At 47.6% G+C, this 25075-nt stretch overlaps 1 protein-coding gene and 1 pseudogene across 3 annotated transcripts in view; both read left to right on the top strand.

Annotated features, from left to right (window-relative positions):
• Positions 1-25075, top strand: part of PLXNA2 (plexin A2) — a 207889-nt gene that overhangs the window by 141384 nt on the left and 41430 nt on the right. For 2 of the 3 annotated variants that reach the window (XM_044757632.2, XM_070496819.1), the window contains exons 9-12: positions 1471-1585; positions 9712-9912; positions 11748-11844; positions 15511-15701. In XM_044757632.2, coding sequence (XP_044613567.2) covers positions 1471-1585; positions 9712-9912; positions 11748-11844; positions 15511-15701 — 604 coding nt within the window. Of the gene's footprint in view, positions 1-1470; positions 1586-3552; positions 5335-9711; positions 9913-11747; positions 11845-15510; positions 15702-25075 lie in introns of those variants that run through there. The other variant, XM_044757634.2, reaches the window with a different exon arrangement.
• On the top strand, positions 12644-12743 carry LOC123280927 (U6 spliceosomal RNA; annotated as a pseudogene).

Here is a 25075-nt window from a genome sequence, read left to right as displayed (position 1 = left end):
TTATTGCCAAACACTATCTATCTTACCCTCTGTACTTCTGGCATTCATAGTTAAAAGTCACAGAATCGAGTTGAATCCGCTCTTTTTAATATGGTAAACTGAGGCCCACAGAGGATAAGTGCTACAACAGTCACAAAGTTAACCAGTGGAAGAGCCAGTTCTCGAACCCCATCTTATCATCCTCAATCTATTTTTATTACTTACTTGCTGAATCATAAGTTAGCAAGAACCAATCAATTTGGCCAAAGCTCAGAAATGAAATAACTTTGGAGATACCCAGAAGGGAACAAAAATGATCAGCGTGGGAAAGATGAAGTGTCGATGGGCTGATGCACCCAATACACTGTGGCATAATTAGCCCGTGATCCTTGGATCCAGCCCCATCCGCCCAAAGGTAATCAGAGTCTCCACTAGGTGGCGCCAGATTGCAGACCTGGCCCTGACCCTTTCAGGTCGATCTAGTTGTGAGAGGCTAAACCAGGGAGCTGGCAAGCAGCAGGAAGACCAACCCCACCTACAAAACCCATTTCCATTATAATGATCTGATCACACACAGAGAGCCGAAATAATACACACCTGGTTTTCCAGGTGAAACCAGAGGGAAAGAAACACTCGTCCTGGCAAGAAAAGCATGAGCCACACACATAGCCTATTGCTACATATGCCTGGCTACTTGGATGGTGGGACAAAGTTGCCATTTAATGCTGTTTCCTCCCCCAAAGCCCAGTAAGACAGGTCATATGAACCAATTATTAACACTCAAGTATAATTTAAGAGCTTGAAATAACAGGTAATTGAAGCACTTGAAAATAATACTCACATTTAGCATTGTGCTTTTCAAAACCATTTCCTATACATTATCTCGTTTGATGCTAAAGTGGAGTAGAGAGGAAAGTTTTATTTCAGACAGATGAAGACATTCTGGTTTAGAAGGTGAAATGACGTACTCAGGGTGATCCCTGTAGCAGTGGCAGAGGCAAGACTGGAATGAGATCTGTCCAATTTGTATCCCTGTGCTCTCTTGGCTATTTTGTCATTTAAATGGTGGTATGTTGATTTAACTACCAGCAATTGGAAAATACCTAGTATGTAGCATTTGCCAGTTTCGATGGTGTAAATTTTCCCTCCATGGCCAATTTCAAGCTACCAACATGATGTCAACCCACTTGCAAAATTCCTGAAAATATGATCAGCTCTCCCAAGTTGGCATAGGCCAGCTCTAGCATACCACTGCTGTATAAGTTACATCATTCCCACTCTGGACTCTGTTGTTTTTTCAATTTTTTGGTCCCATGGACGTCTTGGATGGAGAATCTACAATTCTCAGTGCTGAGGGATGCCCCACCAATCTGCCCTCGAGAGAGTGAGACTAGGATAACAGACTTCCATCATGACGCCTGGGCTACCTGGCACCCTGACCTTCCTTCTCTGCTCCCTCTTCTTTGTCTCTTACTGTCTCTGTCCTTGCAGGTGCCTGTCTTGTGTCAACAGCGCCTTCCGCTGCCATTGGTGCAAGTACCGCAACCTCTGCACTCATGACCCCACCACCTGCTCCTTCCAGGAAGGCCGGATCAATATCTCAGAGGTAAGCAGGGCTCACCTTGGCATGGCAATGTTCCCGGTAAATCTGAGTGGCCCTCCCCTTTCAGATGGTCAGCTTGGCCATCTCCCTGCCCTGTGCTGTCTAGATCCTCTTCCCAAAGGTTCTACATGTTGTAAACCCTGTTATTATAAAGCTGTAAATAGTGGCAGCAAATACGCCAGAGGCAGAGAATTGTTCTCTATCTACCAGACTCCTAAGATGCTATGTATTCAAAAGCTTGAGGGGAACTGGGAATTGAAACTGAAAGCTTAAAGGAAACATATCCAACCAAACAGACTCCATGGTCTAGAGGAGGGTAGTGAATGGCATTTATTCTTTGAGTCTAAGCCCTTTGCTTGGCTGCAGACATAGTCTAGTTCAATAGAACATTCACTCTCAACCACTTTTTCATGCCAACCTCTCTTCCAAGTATAAAATTCAATGATTCTTTGACTCTGGTGTTTGGCTGGGTGGGTGGCCTTATAGAAAGAGAGAGAAATTCAGCTGGTGGAAAGAACCAGGCCTTGCTAAAAGTCTCATTTTATTGTGTAGTCAATGCTCCATCCCTAAGGCCTGACTCTCCTTTGTTATCAACACAGTAGAATATCAAACTGCTTATCTTTCTGTTGAATATTCCACCCAATGATCTTTCATAGAGGTTGCCTTTCTTACATATTCAGAGCATGCCTTAAGACAATGAAGCCTGCTTGTCACTTTCTCTTTCTTGTGTCTAATGTTTTTCACGCCCAGGGTAGCCAATTGGTTGGGTTTCAATGACTGTAGAGACCTTGCGTATGCATACAAATGCACATATGCATATACACACATTCCCCTATTGTTCAATCTGCTAGAAAATCCACACATGTAAATAAGCAACAGTGTAATATTTGCATATACTACTATAGCCTTTCTTTGCACTTCTCCCTCTTGCAGTAGACTACAATCTCCTTCAAGACAAGTGCTACATCTTATCTTTAAATCCTCTGTGCCTTATTCAGTGAATGTTTGTTGAATGCGTGCATGAAAGAATGGGTGAACCAATGACCACTTTACCCAAAGGCCCATTAATAGGAGGGGTTCCTTAAATCTTGTTACTTGTCTAAGATTTCAAGAAATAGAGTCTCTTGTGTCTTCTAATCTTGATACGAGTGCTGACTGCTTCCATGGATAACACAAGAAAGTAGGCCTTGACGTACATATATCAAATCATCACAACGTATGCTTTGAATATCTTACTATTTTGTCTATTATACGTCAATAAAGCTAAAAATAAAAAAAATAAAAAATTTGAATAAAATAAGAAAGTAGGCTTTGAAAGGCTTCCCAAACACATACCCATGGCCTTGAACTCTTCTTAGTTTCTGAAACAATATGTATTATATTCAGCCAGAAAAATGGAATGTACCTGTCTTACAAAAGAAACATAGATGGTGCCCACAGGTGGCGTTTAAGACAGACCATCCACAGGTGCCTCAGCATGGTGGAACCAGTTATCTAGTGCCCTGAAAACCTTTCAGAAAAGGATTTTCCTTGAGCCAGTGGGTATGCTTTGATGTAGCTGACCTGGAAGCACTGGTCCTAGCGGATACTGGAAATTAATCCCAGCCCTGGGATTCTGGAAGAGGATGAAACTGCTTTCAAGCCAACCTTCTCACTCAGAGGAAAGGGCCAAAGAGCTGAGGATCTGGAACAGGGGATGGTTAGCCCAGCTCAGGAGTCAACAGAAGGATGGTGAAGGGCGGCGAGGTGGGCCAGGAAGAGCAGAAGCCACGGGCAGGGCTGCTCAGAGTGAAAGGCTGGGCAGCAGTGAAAGATCACGATTAACAGTCTCAGAAGCTGACCTTCATGTTGGTCACTTCTAAACTTCTAAGTTCCTTACTAAAATAAATCAAGGCGGGCGACAGAACACAGAGAGAGCGGGTGACATGCAGATCTAGACAAGAAAGAGCAGCTGCTTCATTTTCTCTTAGGGGCTCCCCCTCGCGCAAAGAGAAACCCGAAGCCAAGCCTGGAGGCCACCCGATCTGCAGCTGGAGTGAGGGCAGGAGGAGTGTGTACAGAGCAAGACAAATAAACTCAGCCCGGTGTTGAGGCCGGCAGGGCTGAGCCCCAGAAGGCTAATTGGAAACATGCCCACCTCCCTCACCCCCTTGAGAAGCCTCTGGAACACAGTTCCCTCTCGGCCGCGGGTGAGAGATTCAAGCGTTCCAGAGAGCTGGCCCTGAGAGGAGCTGTTGCTGCCCCACAACTCAGGATTAAATTAACACTGAAAGAGCCCCGGGGTTGACCCAGAGGCTTCCCATCTCCTTTCAGTTTCATTTCCGCTCCTTCAGGTCTGTTCCTTGGGGTGAGAGAGGTGCCTTTGTCTCCCTGACCTCCCGATCTCCCCTGAGTAGGAATGGGCCCACTGCTGCTCTCCTGCTAATATGCACTGGCCCCTGGCACAGCTCCAGGGATGGGCTCTTCCTCCTGAGGGCAGTGAGGGAAGCCCAGACTCCATCTCCTCCTGACTTTGCTCAGGAAAGGAAATAGGATGCCGGTTCTCAGCGAGACTGCTAGGGCCACTTCCCCAGCTTCCGGGAATGTTACTTTAGCTCTCAGCCATGGCCACTCACACATCCCTTCTCAGCAAACAGCTCCCAGGCCCTGCTCTCTTCTGTGTAAAGCTCTGCTTTCAGGGAGCCCCATTCCTGCAAATTTGGGGAACAGCAAATGGGCTTGTTTCCACCTTGAGTGAGGGTCCCCCTTAGTCTCTTAGGAGTCCTACCTGATGCCGTCGGGTTCTTCTGGGGACTGGAAATCCCTTAGGGGCCTCTTTGGGGTTCCTAGAATATCTCTCTTACACTTCCAGTTAAGAGCCCCCTAACTTTGAATCAAAATTTTATGTCTATCTACTTTCTAGAAACAACATATAGCTGATTAGCTCCATTGATATATATAGCAACATTAATGCATCATCCATTTGCAATTCTCTCACATGTGACAGGAGTTCTCTAAGTGTAGGGGGCAGGGGGGACCAGCAGCATCTGCATCACCTGGGAACTTGTTAGAAATGCAAATTCTTGGGCCCCAGCCCAGATTAGGCTAAAGATTGAGAACCACTGACATATGGCATCTCAATTGATTCTCACAACAGACCTGCAGTTTCACATAATTCATATTTGACATATGTAGTAACCAAGATGCTGCAAATTTAGGGTTTTTGCCCAAGGCTACGGAGAACTCAGGCATCCAAAAAAGCTGAGTACAGGGTGTTTTCTACAGAAAATCAGGGCCGGGTAGCTTTTGTGTCTCATGGCCAGAGTCACACGTGCTGGCCTGACCTCAGTCGGGCCCTGTGCTGTTGGTCCTGAGGGTTCAGGGTGTGGAAGGACCAGCACAAATCCATCTCTACAGATGGAGAAACTGCCCATGGAAGATGAGTCAGTGGTGCTACTTCCAGATACAAAGATTGCCGGCACATGAGGTAAACCTGCCTACTTCTTTCCAGAAGGCTGATGGACCAATTCCATGTTTAGGCCCGACAACAAAGAACCACTGTGCTTGAGTGAATGCAATTCCAAAATAAAAATATTAGTAGTGAGCGTTATTGAATACTTATATATGTAACATTTTATAGATATATTATCTCATTTAATCTTAACTACTCTACAAAGTGGATTCTATTACAGATGAATAAACTGAGGTTTAGTAAGTTAAACAATTTTCCTGTAATCATCAAATAAATACAGAAGTCATGATTTAATGTTCCCAAGCTGGCTCTGAATAAGTTGAACTCCTCCAATCCTGGGTTCACATACACATGCACACATGACAAATATGCAGTAATAATATTAACGTTGTTAATCCAGTTTATTACCACGTACAACATACTTTCATATCCCTCTTTCATGCAATCTAAGGTCGTCAGGTATTATTGGTCCCATTTTATAGATGAGGAAACTGAATTTCAATTGAATCATCTCTTGAGCTCTTGTAAGATAATGAGCCAGACCTTTCCCCTACTCAGAGCACAGCAGACCTCTAATAGGGCCCCACAATCTCTGCCTCCCTGGGCCGGATCAAGCTGTGACATGGTGTTAGCAAGCGGGTGTGCGCGGGAATATGTATGGCTTTCAGCTTTAAAAGCTCATCTCCCTCCATGGCTAAACCAGGCCTAGTGAGATGTAGATACATAAATATCTTCTTTACGCCCTGTCCCAAGGGTAAGATAGAACCAAATAAATCCGATTAGCTTCCCAGGATGCTGGCTGCTCCCTCTCTTTGAAGTCCAGTGGGTGAAGATAATGCCATTTTCACATGGGAGAAGTCATTTCAGAGGGCGGAAGGGTCCCCAGTGCTGAAAGCTGGCGAAGCAGAGCCAAACAGAGTGGGCGATGTGGCTGAAAACTAACAGGGCTCCTGTGCCAGGGTCCTACCCTCTCTGCAGCCACATCCCCTCCTCCCCAGCCTCCGCTTTCCCCTGGGAGAGTCCCAAATAGGACATCTGTTCATCTTGATTGAATCTCACATTGCTGCTGAGGAGGGGATCTTGCTGCCAGTTGGCCTGGAGATAGAGGGAGGAGTAAGATGACCTGAAGAGCTGATCAGAAGACAGGAGGGTCAGCAGGAGCAATGGGTATTTTAACAACATTCACAACAGTCTTCGTATTCTGCAGAAGCAGCATGGCATGATTCTTTGCTCTCTTATTCTCAGGACAGGAACTGTATGTGTGTGTACGCACGTGTGTATGCCTGTGTGTGTGTGTGTGTGTGTGTGTACTCACAGAAGCAAACACGTTGGAAGTGGCCTTATAGTATCTGATGAAACCCATCACCTTCCTCAAGCCCCAGAGGTATTGAAGTTCCAACAACTTGGCAATTTTCTGGGCTGCCAGCTCTCCTGCACCTGCCCTCAGCCCTCACCACTGCCATTTCCACTCAAGACTCGCTGCTCCCTCATTAACATATTCATCAGAACCATCTCTCAACTCAAAGGGTCTGTATCTTCCCTTATTTCCCAAGAAAGAAAGAGAGTGTACTTGGGCACTGACCACTTCTTTCCTTTGCCCTACAGAATAGAAAGAAAAGAGTTCTGCCCTGTCTGGTCTGAGAGAAAGAGCCAGAAAAACATCAACCCTCAGACATCCTTTTCTACTGAGTCCATCTTGGAGCCTATTTAGGCATTTGGGAAGCCCAAAATCATGTCTTTAAATTTAGTCCCAAACAGCAGATCATGGGAAATTTTTCTAAAATTTTAGAATCCTTTCAAAGAAAAAAAAAAAAAAAAAAAAAACTCAGGGCTGGCCCCGTGGCTGAGTGGTTAAGTTCACGCGCTCTGCTGCAGGCGGCCCAGTGTTTCGTTGGTTCAAATACTGGGGGCAGACATGGCACCCCTCATCAAACCACACTGAGGCAGCATCCCACATGCCACAACTAGAAGGACCCACAACGAAGAATATACAGCTATGTCCAGGGGGTCTTTGGGGAGAAAAAGGGAAAAAATAAGATCTTTAAAAAAAAAAAAAACTCGTAAGAGTGTTTATAAAGTCTACTTATTATTCTCCAACCTCCAGGCTGACCAGACTTAGCCCAGCCAAAAAGATATGAGTGTGATGTTCATGTGTGTTTGTGTGTATACACACACATACATGTATTTTTTTTTTTTGCCAAAGTTACAGAGATTCTATACTCTTGTTTACTAACCTAAAACATCATACTTCCAAAAGCACATCTTTAGACTCTGCTACTGAAATCTGAATTTGTTCTCTGAGCTCATTAGAGATGTAAAGCCACTGGTCGTCATTTATAATATATCAACCATTTCTGAGTCTGAAAATCTATTCTCTCTCTTACAGGTACACATGCACACACGTGCACACACACGCACACCCCTCATTATACCTCAGGCTTGTTTCTACTCTAAATTAAGATTCCAATTTATTAGACTCAATGGGGATTTTTTAGCCACTAACAGAAAGTAGCATCTCTTTTTCCATGACATGCCTGGGTTTCCCTAAAGTGGTGTTCATTTTTTTCTTGGCTATAAATATATGAAAGACTCTGTCAAGAGTACCCGCAGGGAATGAAAGTGAAAGTGCAGTAAAGAGCAAGTTATGAGTTGGCAGCTTGAGTGACTGGCTTCTAAACAGGGACCCATCTGTTTGGGGGTTGCCTCTTGATCCTGTCTCTTGTGGAAACCTTGCCTGCTTGGTGCCCTCACATGCGGTCGGCCTACAGGCCAGGGACGGCACCAGTTACCCAGGAGGTTCATCCAGGCCCTCCTAGATAGGTTTATGTGGGAAATTTCCCCTGGTCCCACCTCTTCCTAAATCCTCAGGATTCCTTGATAGATACGGACATACCAATTTAGTTATCCTGTGACTCCAGCAACAATGACCATTTCCAAAGCCAGCTTTGGGAATCAAACTCCTTCTCAAGTCTCTTGATGCCCAAAAGGCAGAACTTTACCCTCATCTCTAAAGAATTTAGAAAGTTGGAGCTAGAGGGAAAATTTGAGATCTTTTCATCTGTTGCTTTGTTTTCTTACTTTCCATTTCCCCTCCCACAAGCAATGACCAAGTGTCCACTACATGTCGGGAACTGGGATAAAGACTGGGGATACAGAGGTGAACGGGATGAAGCCTAGTCCTCAAAGCTCACAGACCAATGAAGAAGGCAGGTCAACAAGAAATCACAATTGTGAGGGCCAAATGTCATCATGGGAGGATACCCATCACCCCTTGTGAAGGCCAGTGTGGGGAAAGGCTCAGGGACAGCTTTCCAAAGAAGGAGATGCTGAGCTGAGTTCGAAGGCTGATTTAGAGGCAATCAGCCAAAGAAGCACTGAGACAGGGGCAGGGAAGAAGATGGAGTGGGAGGGAAGGGGGTATCAGTGAGTGTTTCTGGCTGGACAATGATGCACAAGAACCACAGGGCAAGAGGTAGGTGGGGCCAGATCCTGAAGGACTTGCACAAGGCCCAGAGAAAAGAAGCAACTGCCTAGGAGCACACTGTAAGAGGCCAAGCGCACTCCCACTTCCCCATCTAAGGCTGCCCATTGCTCGACAAGGCTTCTTACCAGGGACCACCTCCGGCTTTAGGAGAGGGACAATTTATTATTGGTGACTGTCCCACACCTTGCAGGAAGCTCAGCAGTCCTGGCCCCCTGCACTAAATGCCAGCAGCACCCTCTGCAGGGTAGCAACATCAACCCCCACGCGTTCCCAGATGCTCCCTCAGAACCAACGCGGAGGGGTAGTGGATGGGGAGAGAGGCGCCTCCTTTAAGAATTTCCCTACTTGATCCCTGGAGACAGGAAATGACTGCATGCGGAGGTGACTGCCCCGTCCTCACTGCCAAAGGCTCCTGGGCTCTGTCTTCCCTGGAGAGGGAGAAAGTGGACAGGGGATTGGAGCTGTGGGCAGATGGTAATTTGACCTCCTGGGGAGAAGCAGCATCTAGGAATAGAACTGAGGAAAATCAGTCTCGTTCTCTGGCTTCGTCTCTCTCTCTGACGGCCCTTCCCACAGCCGCTCCCCACCAAGACTTTCTTTTTTCGGTTTTGTTTTCCAAAGCAACATGGCATTCACGCAGGGCCTGGTAATGAAATGAGATAAAAAGCCAGAGCAAGTGTTTAGAGCATTGCTGGGAGAGCTTGATCCACCTCCTGGAAAGGCGTGCTCAGTCGGAGCTGGGAAGCTGAGGCCTCCGATAACAGAACGCCTCGGGTGGGGACAATGCCACGGAAGATGAGCTGGAGCTGGGGGACAGATGAAACCGAAAGGTGGGGGTTCCAGGTTGGGGACAGGGACGTGTGGAGCCTCTTTTATCCTGTGTCTCAGGAGATAAATCCACTGCTTGCCACACCAGTGCTTGAAAATTAATTCCTAAATTGTAACATGCACGCCAGATATAGGACAACTTGTGGGATGGGGATGACAATATCAAAGCCCAGGGAGCTAAGAGATAGATTTCGTTTCCCCTGCTGACTCCACGTGCCCCTTAAATGAGGTACGTCCTTGCGTGGGTACAAAATGCCTGGATACAAGAGGGTGGCCCAGCATCGGGACCCTGTCCTCTGCCCTGGCTCTGCTGAGTAGGACAGTGTGAGCCTAGGACAGATGGAGCCTCTCTGCTTGTTCCCTCAGGACTGTCCCCAGCTGGTGCCCACGGAGGAGATTCTGATACCAGTTGGGGAAGTAAAGCCAATCACCCTTAAGGCTCGAAACCTGCCACAGCCTCAGTCCGGCCAGCGAGGCTATGAGTGCGTCCTCAACATCCAGGGGGCCATCCACCGGGTCCCTGCCCTGCGCTTCAACAGCTCCAGCGTCCAGTGCCAGAACAGCTCGGTAAGAGGACTTGGGCTCCGGCCCTGCCTGGAGCAGGGCTTTCTCTCACACCCATGCCAAGGCCTTCACCTAGCCTGCCCCCACTTCCGGAACCTTCCAAGTCCATGGGCTGACCTCACATCCCCCAAGGAACATACAAGCACCCAGGGCCCTTCAGCCAGAGCAGAGCAGGTTAACGGTATCTGAGGAAGTGGAATGCTGTGAGGACCCTAATGGCATAAGTTGAGATCTTTGCGCCCTGTCTGAGTTTAAGAGCAGCTCTTGGCCTTCGGTGGAACTTCAGCCAAATTGAATCAACTCCACTGCAAACCCTGCCCCATTCAGGGAGTAGATAAACTGGAGGGCGCTGCACAGGAGGAAAGCTGCACGAGAGACCAGCAGGAAGTGGAATGGGATGAAGGGAGATGGAAAGGGAGGAGGGGGAAGCAGGGCTTTTCAAGAGCAGCAAGGGTTAAACCAATCCGGAATGCCAGACACAACGCACGAGGTGTTTAATTATAATACTAGCCCAGAGAAGATCTTTTCATCTGCCGACTCCCTGTCTCTGACTGCGGGGGGGTCAGCTGGAGATGGGGGCTGGGGGTGACATGACAAAGGTGTTGAGGGAAGCTAATTCGCCTGGGAGAGATAAAGAGAATCTGGGCCTCTTATCAGGGAGCTGTCAGATTCCCGGGTCACAGGCGCTTGATAGAATTTGTAATCGGTGGAAGGCCGCCAAGCGCCAGGGGAAGGTGGGATGAGAAAGAAATGGAACACAACAAAGAGAGGAAGGCAGCAGGAAGGGCTGGGGGCAAGAGGGCTGACAGTGACATGCCCTGAGAGCTAAGTGGGCAGGGCTGGGGCAGTCCCCATGGAGGGGATTCCCAGAGATCTCCTTCACAGAGGCACAGGGGCTGGGCCACCGAGAGGGGCTGCTTCTGAAGTGTGTGAAGGGCTTAAAAGTCCTCATGGGATCCGCATGGGAGAGGGAGTCGACTCCTGGCCACAGCTTGAGGCCTTTTATGATAGCACTGATCAGATCTGTATCCAGAAAGCTGTGGGCACTTTATTTTCCCTGGTGGACTGTTGACAAAAGTAAAGCTCATGTTCGGAAAGAAAGGACCACCCCAGGGCCAGGCCAACCAACAGCTCCACCACTGTTTGTTATGCACATGCTCTGCTCAAGGCTCTGTGGGGTTTACAGAGAAGTGTGTGGACTTTCTAGAGAGACTAGACTTGCACATGGGAAGATGCAGAGCAGCTCCCAGGAAGTGCAGGGCTCAAGACAGAAATTGGCAACACCAGGGGACAGAGAGGCTGAGGGAGGGCTGGCCCCAATGTCGGAGAAGACAACTGGGGAAGGTGAGTCTGAGCTGGACTGAAAGAATACAGATGCGTTGAAGGATGGGGGCTGTAGGGAAAGGAAGGCATCCCTTATGAAATGTGAACCAAGCAGAGGCACAGAGTGGGGCTCGGGCGGGTGTGTTTGGAGACAGGTGGATTCAAAGATTTGTGTAGCAGAGCAGTAGAAGAGAAGGTTGGAGATGTGAGTTTGGATTTGATTATGGAAGGCATTGAATGCCAAGCTAAGGGGTTTGGTCTGTGTCCTCTTGGCATTAGTGACTGGACATTGGGGGGAGGGCACCAAAGGGATAATTTCAACAGCACATGGGATTCCTCTGATTCTCCCTCTACTCCGTTCTCAGTCCAGAGGGAACCAGGATCCCTGGTTTCTTTACTTTGTAGTCCTGGTCCTGACTACTTTGTAGTCCTGTAGTCCTGAGATGCCAGCAGCATCCCTGACCCCTGTGATATAGAACTTCATGGGCCATGTGCCTCTGCCCCTCTCCCCGCAGTACCAGTACGACGGGATGGACATCAGCAACCTGGCCGTGGACTTCGCTGTGGTATGGAATGGCAATTTCATCATCGACAACCCTCAGGACCTGAAAGGTAAGTGGCTACTTCTGGGTAGAGTTTTGATCTTTTTGTGACCCCAGGAAGGACTGGGCCTGGAGGGATCAGAGCCGGCCAGCCAGCCGCGATGCCATGAATAATACACTGCTTCTATCAGTGGAGCTCTTCAGAGGATCCTAAAGCAACGTTTGGAGCCATCAAAGGAGTCCTGTTGGGAACCCTGTTTTATTACAACCAGAGCATCCGCCAGGCAGCTGCCGGCTCATCGCAGTATTTCTTTGGCTCCCAGAGACTTTGAAGTGTCTGTGGAACCTGACCTAGGAGAGCAGCAGGCAGGAATGTCCTGCCAGTTTCCCTGGAAATGGAGATATTGTTTCTAATCAGGTTCTGGTTCCCTTGTCCTTGGCCCTGGTGACTGCACAAAGAACGTTTTTAAAGCTGCTCCCCTGGTCCTAAGGTGGGTGGGAGGGACCAGTGTGTTGCAAGCACACAACCATTGCAAGAAAGTTCAGGAAGGAGCTGGGCTGATGTGGAAGGGGCGCTCCTGAGGGCCACCTTTATTCATCATTCTACAAACTCATGTGGAGCTCCCCCTATGGGCCAGGTAGGCACTTCCCTCAATAGAGCAAATACCAACATTCTGTCCTGCTCTCAAGGATGACAAAAGTTACTCCCATTCGCTGAGCACTCACTGTGGCTAGCACTCACAGAGTGATTTATTGGAGATTATTTTCCTTAGTCTTCACAACAACCCTTAGAGGTATGTACTAGTATTGTTCTCATTTTATAGATGAGGAAACCAAGGCCCAAAGAGGTTAAGAAATGGACCAAGAATGCTTGCCTTGGCAGCGTGTACTAAAATTGGAACGATGCCGAGGTTAGCATGGGCCCTGTGCAAGGATGACATGCACATTCACAAAGCATTCCATGTTTATAAGACAAATACTGCATGGTATCGCTAAAAGGTGAAATCTAAAAAGAAAAAGAGCCAGCCCTATGGCCTAGTGGTTAAAGTTTGGCATGCTCCACTTCAGTGGCCCAGGTTCAGTTCTTAGGCGCAGAGCCATACCACTCATTGGTCAGTAGCCATGCTGTGGTGGCAGCTCACATAAAAGAACTAGAAGGACCTACAACTAGAATATACAACTTTGTAGTGGGGCTTTGGGGAAGAAAAAAAAAGAAGAGGAAGATTGGCAAGAGATGTTAGCTCAGGGTGAATCTTTCCAAGCAAAAAAAAAAGTCAAACTCATAGAAACAGAGAATAGAAAAGTGATTGCCAGGGGTTAGGGCAAATAGAGGTTGGTAAAAGCATACAAACTTTCAGCTGTAAGATGAAAAAGGTCTGAGGATGTAAAACGTGGTGACTAGAGTTGGCAACATTGAATTGTATAACTGAAATTTGCTGAGCGAGTAGAACTTAAATGTTCTCACCAAATGTATGTATATAGAGAGACAGATGTGTTAACTAACTAGATGGAAGGAATTCTTTCATTATTATACATATATCAAATCATCATGATGTGCACTTTAAATATCTTACAATTTTATGTCAATTATACCTCAATAAAGCTAAAAAAGAAAGAAAGAAATAGATCAAGAGTCAGATAGTAAGAGCCAGGATTTGAACCGACATGCTCTAATTTCAGAGCTTATGTGCTTAACCACATCACTGTCCTCCCATTGGCTCAGGCCACCATGGGATGTGAAGCCTCCTCCCCCTAGAACCCTATCTCCCCACCAGAAACCACATATCTCATCACATTTCAAGTAGCTCAGGTGGCTCCCAGCCTCTCCCTCGGCCTGGGGGTCACCCCATGGGCACAGAGGGGGAGATCAAGGGCTACAGTAGGGCCCCGTGTGCTTCAGCATCTATGGGGCTGCAGCTCCCTGCCCCAAATGCTGCCATGAAAATCGATGCTACTTAGGCTGGGAGAAAGGAACTGAGCCAGGGAGATTTTTTTTTCTCTTTCTCCTCATACCCAGGCCAGATTTTCTCAGTGCTGAGAGATAGACATTTCCCCTGCTGAGGATCTGGGCTTAGTTCCCAGAGGTTGCCTTTGCACCTGGAGCTTAGAGAAAAACGGCCACATCCAAGCTGTTACATCAGAACCCTCCCTTGTCGCTCCACAACTTTTAAGCAGCTCCTTGAGTACACGGGCAGTGGCGTCTTCACCTTTGTTTCCCTCCCAGAGTCCGACTGTTCCCGGAGCTACACACTGTGTTGGGTAGAGAGGGCCATAGTGTTTAAGGGCTCGGGTTCTAGAATCCAACAAACAGAGGCTTAAATCCTGGCTCTTTCACTTATAGCTAGGTGAACTCAGACTAATTACTGCTCCTCTCCACATCCCCATGTGCTTATCTGTGAAATGGGGGAAAGGCCCTCCTCTCAGAGTCGTCATGAGGATCAAGTGAGATATTAGATGTGGACCATCTGTGCATATTAATGCATACTCAAGGTGTAGTTGTTCATTTTAAGATTCCCTTGTCCTGCCCTGAACCTTAACAAGGCGTTAGCATGAGGATGTTTAAATATAGTCCCTGCAGCTGCGACTGAGGGATGTTTGACAGAGCAGAGGAACAGGTGAGGACCTACAGAATAAAATTACCCCTCCCCTGGGGCATGTACCTGACCTCCAGCAGAGGCACGCCGCTCAGTCCTGAAAGTTTGTCTACTTGGCCATCAGAGTTGAAAAATGACTTTTGGAGTATTCTGCTTCTGGAGAATTCTACTTAGGACTCTGAGTTCAAAACACCAGTGTGCAATGACTAAGCCCCAGGCTCACAAAACACAGTTCTGCTGATTGGCCTGTCTAGGGCTTCTAAGACGGGAAGAGACAAAGCAGAGGTAGAGTGTGCAGACTCTGAAAGTGACCTGTTAAGTAGCTGATCGGGTCTCTCTGGGGATGTCCTCTCCATCCACAGGGGCCGTGAATAGGACCATGTCAACCCTCTTTCCTTATCAGTTCTGCCTCCCCCACTGCCTCCCCCATTGCCTTCCTGGAAGCTCAAGCCGACTGGTCTCCCAGACCCAGCCAGTTCCTCGTATGCCAGGCGAGATGCGTTTCTCTCTCTTCTCAGGACCTACAGTCTAGCAGCCCCGAGAGCTGGAGTTTCAGACCCCAGCTTGGGGCACTAACCTTAGAAAGCTCCAAGAGTTGTTCTATCTCTCTTTGGGTTTCATTTTTACCTAGAATGGGGAAATTAGTCCTTCTCTCTTGCAATAAGGGCCCTATGTGAGAGAGGCAGCAGCATAAGAATGCAGTTTGAGTTCAAAGAAAAGATAATAAGCATGTGTAGAAGATCAGATATGTTACAGGCACTGTGCTGAGCACTTAATCTACAACATCTCATTCAAACCTCACAAAAAACAATGATTATCTGCATGTTATAGATTAGGTAAACAAGGTTCAAGGGGGTTAAATTTTTTGTCACATTTCTAGGAAGTGGGGAAGCCGCAATTAAAGCCCTGATCTGATTCAATCCACAGCCAGAACTCTTAAAGAATATTTTCTGTAGTGCCTATAAACGACTGCTAAGAGGCTCAGTTTATTATTACTTCCCCATCAATTAGTCTTGCAATGATACTGATGGTCATTGGTGCTATCCATGGTTGGGGATGGCTTCTGTCACGCCTACAAGAAGAGGGTAAACTTTGAGAAGTCCTCTCCAACCCCATCTGTGCCTGCTCCCCTCTCTTTGCAGTCCATCTCTACAAGTGTGCAGCCCAGCGGGAGAGCTGCGGCCTCTGCCTAAAGGCCGACCGGAAGTTTGAGTGTGGCTGGTGTAGCGGCGAGCGCAGGTGTACCCTCCACCAGCACTGTACCAGCCCCTCCAGCCCCTGGCTTGACTGGTCCAGCCACAATGTTAAGTGCTCCAACCCCCAAATCACTGAGGTGAGTCCCCCAAGTTCCCAGAGCAGGATGGGATGGCCAGGAGCCCACCCTAGGGCCATGGGTGAGGAGTGCAAGTTGAGCCTTTGTGGAAGAATTCTTGGCATAGAGTGCAATTTAGGGTGCAGCTGGATAAAGCCTCTTGTGGGTGTCTCGATGGCCTGTGTCCAGGTGTAAGTGACAAGTGTATGGAAGTGTGTCCTCATGCCTGTGCAAGAATGTGTGTGCATGTCTGTGTGCACAAGCATACAACAAGCGAGGCGGAGCCAGCCCAGCCTCCCTGCCAGGCCGGCTGAGCCAGGTGGGGATGAGAAATTGGCTGCATGGTGCGTGAACATTTCCGAAAGCAGGTTTAGCTTTTCTCAGCAGAAATGTGATTTCAGGAGCTGCAATTAGCTCAGAGTCACAAAGTTGAAAACAACAGAAGAAGAAAGTAAAGGCAGGCGCTACATTAGCCACCGTGCCGTTTCTCAGGGTTTGCTCTCCGTCCCAATTTGTTTGTGCATTTTAATGGAAAGAAATAGGTAATTAATTATCCCGAAAAGAAAATGATGTTTCCTGAATAGCAAATTGCAAAGGAAGATGAATAGATGATGTGAATGAACACGCAGCTGCTGGGGTTTTGAATGGCCTGGGAGAGGAAGAGTTGTATTTAACTTTGGTTGCATTATGTGCTCATCACTCTTCACTGTTCCCTATTCACTGGCTGTCACTTGTGCTTTGAAACTAATTGCACATTCCTTATGGTGACTAGGAATAAAGGGCTGGGCAGGTACCACTGTGGTCCACACATTTAAGGAAGCAGGAAGGGGCTGCTGCTTCTCTGCCTCTTCCCTGAGCAGATACACTGTCCCTTTTCCTGCCTCGTTTTCCCTACTGGCCAAAGAAAGCAACTCTGGCTTTCACCTATGCCACAGAGTATTGGGAAATTTCTGGAGCATTTTGGAAATTTCTACGATTATTTCAAAGCTCCAGATCAGTAAAATTCAATGAGTGTTGTTAACCTACAGATTTGAAGAAGGAGCAGATATTTATTTAGTGTGCTTGGCACTGTCTCATTTAATCCTCAGCACTACCATGGGAAGTAAATATTCTCACCTCCATTTTACAGATGAAGGAAATGAGGCTCAGAGGAGTGGAGTGAGTTGCCCAAGTTCACAGTTGATAAGTGGCAGAGCCAGTATTTAAGCTCAGATTTATTTAATTATGAAACCATTTTTAAAGTCTCTACGATTTGCCCAAGTAAAGAAAAACGAGAAGTGGAGCTTGCCCGTCCCTTAAATCCAGCCTTCCTAGCTGATACAGACCAGAGAGATGCATCCACCCACGTGGCAGCATATCTCAGGGGAAGTGCAGTGCTGTGGGAGAGCATTGACATCCGGGTCCTCATTCATCCCAGTGTCATGAGAGTGTAGACACTGCCCCTCAAAGATTGGGCTTCTTTGTTGCCGTTTGACTCTTGGATGTGGCCAGTGATGGTGCCTACTGTCTTTCTCTTGTGTCTTTATCTTGCTGGGAAGGTGCTTGCAAGGGCTGCTGGTGGTGCCCCACCTCTGCCCTCAGACAGCTAGTTCCCTGAGCCTCTGCCCTCAAACGGCTAGCTTCCTGAGGCGCCCAGGGCTCCATGCTTTCTTCCTTATTCTAGTGATTTCCAGCAACTGTTGGCCTGAGAACTTGCTCTGTTCTGCAGTTCTTGCTGTGGCAATTGTTGGTCTCCATGTCTCTGTGCCTGTGGTATAGGTGAGCTTACATCAGGCAGCGACACACTTCCATCAGCACCTCACCAACCCTGGCTGCTGCCCCAGCCCTGTCTCCTCCCCAACTAGGGACGGGCAAAGCCTTCCCAGCCCGAAGGCAGGCTTCTCCCTGGGAAAGCTCTGCCTCCGACGCGCCTGCTCACTGACCGGGGACTGACAGGCTGCTCTGTTCACAGAGGACACCCAAGCTACACGAGGCTAATTAACCCCCTGAGGTAATTAGGCTGTAATTGATTTCCCCAGTGAACACAGGAGCAGGAGTCAGAGGCCCCAAGCAGTGGGGTCTCCTGTTGGTGTTTTTCAAGTAGAGGCTGTGGAGACACGAACCAGCGTCTTTGGGGAGAGACAAATTCGTGTGGTGTCTCAGGCCACTCGGGGGACATCATTCTGGACAGGACATGTGGGAGAAAGACCCAGGCCTGGAATATTTTATTCACTATAGTCAGGAATACTTTCTTCCATTTTGCATCTCCTACCCCCAACCTATCCTTCTCTCCCTGTAAAAGTCATTTTCAATTTTTTTAACTTTTCATTTTTGAAATAGTTTTAGACTTATAAAAAGATACAAAAATAGTACAAAGAACTTTCATATACCCTTAGCCCAGATCCTCTAAAATTAACATCTTACATAACCACAGTACAATTATCAAAATCAGCAAATTAACAATGGTACAATAATGCCATCTAACATGCATGCCTTATTCACATTTTGCCAATTGTCCCGTTGATGTCCTTTTTCTGGTCCAGAATCCAATCCAGGATCCCATGTGACATTCCATTGTCATATCTCCTAGTGCTTTTAACCCTCAATCTTCATTTGTTTTTCATGCTCTTGATACTGTTGAAGAATACCAGCCAGTTATTTGGTAGAATGTCCCTCAGTCTGGATTTGTCTGATGTTTCCTCATGATTCAATTCAGGTTATATATTTTTGGCAAAGAGTACTAAAAAAAAACTGTAGAGTGCATGTCAAAATGGCACAGAACTTAATTTGACCCCAATGGCCAAATCTGGGACAATTTGAGCAAGAAAATACATAATGAAACTAATGGACTACAAGCAACAGAATCAAATAGGAATCTAGGTTCCTTCTTGATATAAATAAATAAACAAACAAATAATTCACAGGGAGAGAGGAAGCTCTTCTTTACAATAGAATTCCAACTCATAATTGTAGAAGGACTTAGGGAAATAGAAAATCGCCATTTGGCAAAAATCACAGTAATAATTGTTTCAGGCAAGAATGGCCAATGAATGTTAAAATTAGTGAATGAAAGTATGATGAGAAATAGGATATTTACATAGTCTCAAGCTATCTTCCCACAAGACACTTATTAATTGCAACCAGAAAAATAGTAGCTTTACAGCAAAAAAATCTGGTATTCACTACCTTAACCACGTGATCAAAGTTAACCTCACCAGGAATGGGAAGAATCAGTCTCATGGGCCTCTCTGTGGGATGCACTGAGAAGGGCACAACCTCATTTCCATGGCCTTTGTTACCACAAATGTATAATTTCTTACAAGTAACTTTTTAAGAAGATTCAACTCATTTCCTTTACTTCGGCTTTCTTGGCTAATTGCTTGACATTACCATAGATCTTTTTCTTAATAATCAGAATTCTATGAGATCGATGCCCTTTTATATGTACCTCCCCCAGCCCTTATGTTCAAAATGTGTACCCCCTTCAGGGCAAGCTCACGTGCCAACAAAAGCCATTTACTACAAAGATCCTTGTTGAGGGGTGAGAGAGAAGGATTCTGTGATGGCCTGGCTGCTGGAAGCAGCAGAATTTCCAATCCTAGAAACAAATGAGGACTGGAAGGGGCGCCATCCTGCCAGGGGGCAGGAAAATCAATGAGATGACCTCAAAGAAGTTCTACTTTAGGAAAAGGAGTGGGCTCAAGCTTAGTTAGATGAACAGCTCTGTTCTTCCTTAACCCCTCCTTACCCCAGTGTCTCCATGGCAACCAAGCCCACCCCTGGAGCCCCATCTTTTATGGCAGCTTCATGTAGCACATGTCTTACAGCCTATCGGTTTTCCCAGTTTGCATAAACTTCAGGTTAGGACCCCCTCAGGACTCACCGTCTGCTCCTTCTCAGCCAGCCCGTGGTGTGATAATGACTCTGTCCCCCGTGGGAGGCATCCCAGGCTGCTCCCATTCCAGCTGTCATCCCGGGCGTCCATGCACATGTCACCTGTTCAACCCCAGGAACAGGAGACGTGCAGAGGATTGGAACGCCCATGAGATGCCTGGCCCACCACGTTTCTGTCCTTCCCAGCATGTGCATCAGGATCTGCTGGGACCCCAAAGAGGAGGACGTTACAAGCCACCCCCTAGAAAGGAAGGCCCAGAGAAAACATTTCCTGAGAAGCTGCGAGTGGGCAGCATCCAGCATCCAGCAGAAAGGGAAAAGAGACTACATATGTTCTTGGGAAGAGAAATTTGGGAAGGGTCAAGGGACTTTGGACCTCATGTGACAGAGGTCTCCACTCGAAGTGAGTGTATTCATCTGCTAGGACTGCAGTTACAAAGCGCCACCAACTGGGCACCTTAAACAGCAGAAATTTACTGTCTCACGGTCCTGAAGGCTAGAAGCCCAAGATCAAGGTGTTGGCAGGATTGGTTCCTTCTGAGGGCTGTGAGGAGAATCTGATTCATGACTCTCTCCTAGCATCTGACAGTTTGTGGCAATCTTTGGCGATCTTTGGCTTTTAAAAGCATCATCCCCATCTCTGCCTTCATGTCCACATGGTATTCTCCCTATGTGCATGGGAGATGAACAATTTTTTTTCTAATAAGGATCCCGGTCATATTGGATTAGGGCCCACACTAATGTCCTATTTTAACTTGATTTCCTCTGTAAAGACCTTATCTCCATATAAGGTCGCATTCTGAGGTAATGGGAATCAGGGCTTCAACCTAGGAATTTGGGGGGAATAAAATTCAACCCATAACAGGGCATTCTGAGCAAAAGGAGGAGATGCCACAGTTCTAAGGAAATTAATTCACTCATTAAATGAATATTTATGAATATTAAATAACTACTGTATGCCATGCACTGTGCTAGGCTTGGAAGTTATCACGTGGATAAATTATTCCTGGGTGGGAATGCCGCCTCTCCCTGCAGAGCTCCAGCCTGTCCTTGAACATGGGCCACCTGGAAGAGACTGGAAACTGCTTGCCCTGCAGGCCACTCTGCTGCCTCCAAAGGGCCAAGGACAGAAACTACTGATGTACACCCTTTGCCATTGTCTCCTGTTTAGAAAGAGGACTGCAGCAGGGACCTGGGTCTCCACACCTAATGAGGACACTAACCTCAGGCCAGGGACGTGAACAGACAAGCCACATCCTAGTTCTGGGAGTCTTAATAATAATAGCTTTCCTTTAACAAGACTCTACTGTGTGCCAGGATCTGTGTACTTTCATACCTACTCTTCCTAACAACCCTGAAAGATGGCTATAATTATCTTCATTGAAGAGGTGGAGAAATAGTGCTTAGGGAAGTAATTGCCCAAAGTCACACATCTGGTTAGTGGCAGAACAAATTCAAAACCAGAGTCTTCTGACTCCAGAATACAGACTCTCCTGATTATGCCATACTTGGTCAGAGGCCTGGAGGAGTGGTCCCTGGCTATATGCTTCCCCGCCTTACCTCACCCTAACTGTACCAAAAACATCTGTGCCTAGGATCAGAATCCTCTTAGAAGGTCCCACGAGATGCCAGACAAACTGGGAACATTGGCTACCCTTTGTATTGAGCCTTAAAGTAAACTTCACCTGTCTTCCTAAACATAATCAGGTCCACACTTATTCCTATGCATGGTTGGGAGGGGGACAGGAAGAGCATTTTGGAGTGCATTTAAGCTTAGGACGATCACTTCTTGCTTATCTGGGATAGATGTTACTTTAATTACGTGTTTCTTAAAGCTTCCAGACTCGCTGTGGTTGGTTTCTGGTTGTGTCTGTCAGTGGGGTGATGGTTATGGTGAAAGTTGGAAATTCCCTAGCCTGGTGGCTCTGACTTCTCAAGCCTCGCAGCCTGATGGGAGAGCCCAGAGAATGGGGCCCAGGTGGTTCATGCCTGCAGGTGGAACGGAGATCAGGGTGAGGTAAGGGCAAAGCAGGCTTGAAATGCAAGGGATGAATTCCCAGTGTGGGGTCGTCAGAGAGTGTCCAGGAACCCTAACACTGTTTGAGTATCAGAGAATGTTCCTGTGTGTTTCTGAAGTCACCTGCCACATTGCCCGGTCAGGCCACACTGATGCTGGACTGTAGGTGCACTGGTTTCACAGTTGTCTCTCCACTGACCGCTTTGTAGCTTTTACTTTATAAATTTTTCAGCTTCAATAACTCCCCAACACCTCACTGGTTCATGCTTAGGGAATATAAATTCTCCTTAACGTTATCTTAGGTACATGTAACTGGGAGAGAAAACTAGTTGTAGAAAACCATGTACCTTGCTCTCCAAAATCAAGCTTAAATAATTGTTGATATGATAGTTTGAGATGATCCCTCCCTCGCTCTTGCTTCCTCCTGCTCTCCCCTGGCCCAAATAATTTAAAGTAGATTTTTCCCCCTGGATTCTCTCCGATGTGAATGCATTTGTGAAACTGTCTGGAGCGCTGGATGTTTACAAGCATTTATCTGAAATGCTGCCCCAAATCTCTGCAGGAAAGGCCAAAAGCGACCTGCCTAGGGCCAGGATGACTCGCTGCAAAGTTCCCAAGAAATAAATAAATAAGTCAGCCAGCTTTCCTGAGAAACAAGTCGGCACTCTGATCTCCCGTTCATTTATTTGCAGGCCTCATTAATATAACATCACTGCAACAAACAGCTAACGGGGGATGGTGTCAGGATGAATAATGGAGTTACTCTGCTGAGATAACAATTAGGTTTTGAATGTACTATCAGCTAAGACAGAGCCAGCGAGGATTCACACCGGGTAGGAGAGCTGGCACCGCCAATGCCATAGATTCCTGCAGAGCCCGTCAGCTGGGCTGTAGCCTACCATGAAGAGTGTACACACCCACGTGTGCACACATGCTCACGCACACACACACACCACATGTGGGAAAAGAATGTGACAGTTTGCCATCATGAGTTTAGCATCCAGGTGTCTTTGGGAGCCAGGATGGGAGCAAAATTTGCAGGCACAAATTTGGCATCCCTGCCCTCTCAAGTCAGGAAAATTCTAAGCAACAGGAAAGGAGTGAGTGGATTAGTCAGGAGAGGATTAGCTGTCTACACACCCACAGCTTGTCCTCACTGCCTTGTCCTGATTAGGGGGCTGCTCAGGGCAGAACCATCCTGATCCCAGTCTCAGACACAGGAGCTTTCAGAACAAAGCGTGACCATCAGTTGGGGATGCTCCATCCTGGAGCGACTTCTCTGGGAGCCCCTTCCTTGACTGCTCTGGGGGGCTCTGACATCAGTCTCTCTCATCTCCTCTTAAAAACCCAGTCTGTGGGGGCCAGTCCAGTGGCACAGTGGTTAAGTTTGCACATTCTGCTTCAGTGGCCTGGGGTTCACTGGTTCAGATCCTGGGTGTGGACCTACACACCGCTTGTCAAGCCATGCTGTGGCAGGCATGGCACATATAAAGTAGAGGAAGATGGGCATGGATATTAGCTCAGGGCTAGTCTTCCTCAGCAAAAAAGTGGAGGATTGGCAGCAGATATTAACTAAGGCCTAATTTTCCTAAAAAAGAACCCCAGTCTAGGGTGCTGACAGCCTGCTGGAGACATGGCAAGAGCTTCACGCCCATCAGAGAGGTAGACAACACCATCCTGGGCAATCTCCACAGACCAGCCACTTTCCCTCCACAAGTCAGGCTGTCTGCCCCTGCCCTCAGTCCCCACCAAGAACTACCCCAAGAGGCTCCACCTGTGTAGGATGCTTATACAAATGGAGCCACTTTTCCTCTGGACCTCAGCTAGCCTGGCTTCTGCCTAGATTTCTAAACCATAAAATATGAGAATGAGAAAAATAATAGCTAACATTGGCTAAATGCTTGCATGGCACCTAGCACCACACTGAGCACCCTATGTATGTTATCTCATTTAGACCTTACAACAACTTTTATGAGGTAGAAGCTATTATTACCATTAGCTTCATTTTACAGATGAGGAAACCAAGGTACTGTGAGGTGTGATAACTTTCTAGAAGCCAACCTACTAGTAAGTGTTAGAATTGGGAGTTAACCCTCAGCTACTTGACCCTAGAGCCCCCACGTTTGACCAGGATACCATCCTTCATCTCTTTTCTGGGCTCACTTAGGCAAATAGAACTCTCAATCCACAGCACTGGGGGAGGAAAAGGAGCCAGCACCAAGCTCTTCATCAAGCCTGCTGCAGAGATGGGAAGAAAGCAAGTAGTGCCCACTCCCAGAATCATTTGAGGAGACTGGACATGCACCGGGAGAGATGACTAAAGGGCGAGGCCCAGGGGGGAGTGTAGACATTCACAGGGGCAGGGGCAGAGACGGGGGAGGATGGAAGCTGAGAAGCTCAGAGAGATGGCAGTGATTGGCAAGGCCAACTCCAGAGCTTCTTGGAAAGCAGCAAGTTATGGCCTCAGCCAAGGGAGAGAGGCTGGGGGACCTGAGCAGAGGGAACCCAGGAGCAGGCTGGGGCATGAGTTCTCATGCTGATGCCCTAGGAGTGTCTCCCAGAGCAGGAGGATGGTCCATGCAGGTGGTGTTGTGTGGAAGCTGAAAGCACAGGTTAGATAGACCAGGCTGGGCTCTGCCACTCACTGTGTAACCTTGAGCGGGTGACATCCTCTCTGGGACACTATTCCCCATCTGTAAAATGGAAATAATAAGAGTGCCTCCCTCGTAGCTTAAGCCCTAAGTGGGATAAAATATGTAAAGCGCTTGGCACCATCCCTGGCTCATGTAAGTACTTAATAAATGAAAACTTAGTGGCCATCATTATCAGAATGTTTAATAACCTGGAGCCGAGGTCCCGTTTCTGTCTTCTCTCCCACCACGGCTATCAGGCAGGAGATATAACCAGAGGAAGACAGAGTCTCCAGGATGGGAACCAGGCTTTGTGAGGTTCCTATCAAGAAGGGGTCCTCTTCTGACCCCTTAACCCCTAACCTGTAGGAGGCCCCAACTCCACCCCTCCAAGGCTCTGCCAGAATCCTAGAAATGGCCAGCCTGGCACTCCCCAGGACCCCAAGCCCCTGGGCCTTCAGCGCCTCCCACTCTGCTCCCTGGGGCAGCCCTTCGGAGCTCCCCAGCTGTAATTAATCGGCTGCATCTGCTCTCGCCCTTGGGCGGCTTTGTGGCACAGTTCCCTCCGAATTGTTCAATTAGTGGCTGCAAGAATCAGGGCGAGTGCAGCACCACAGCAGCTGTTTTCCAGGTCATGGCACCCACAGCGGAAAACAAAGATGACACAGTCTGGCAGGAATACAGATCTAGCTGGGGTGCTCCAGCATTCGGCCGGGCTCAGTTGGGCTGTGCTGCTGCCAGGTAGGGTCTGAGTAGATGGCAAGTGGCTCCCCAAAGCAGCTACTCTAGGAGGCTTTGAGAGGACTCAGCAGGAGACAGGAGTCTCCTAGTTGGTCCCCTACCATCGGCAAATGCCAGTCTCCTCCTACCTCCTA

The sequence above is a fragment of the Equus asinus genome, chromosome 25 (genome assembly GCF_041296235.1).
Source record: "Equus asinus isolate D_3611 breed Donkey chromosome 25, EquAss-T2T_v2, whole genome shotgun sequence".
Lineage (NCBI taxonomy): Eukaryota > Metazoa > Chordata > Mammalia > Perissodactyla > Equidae > Equus > Equus asinus.
This window is presented reverse-complemented; position numbering and strand designations above follow the sequence as displayed.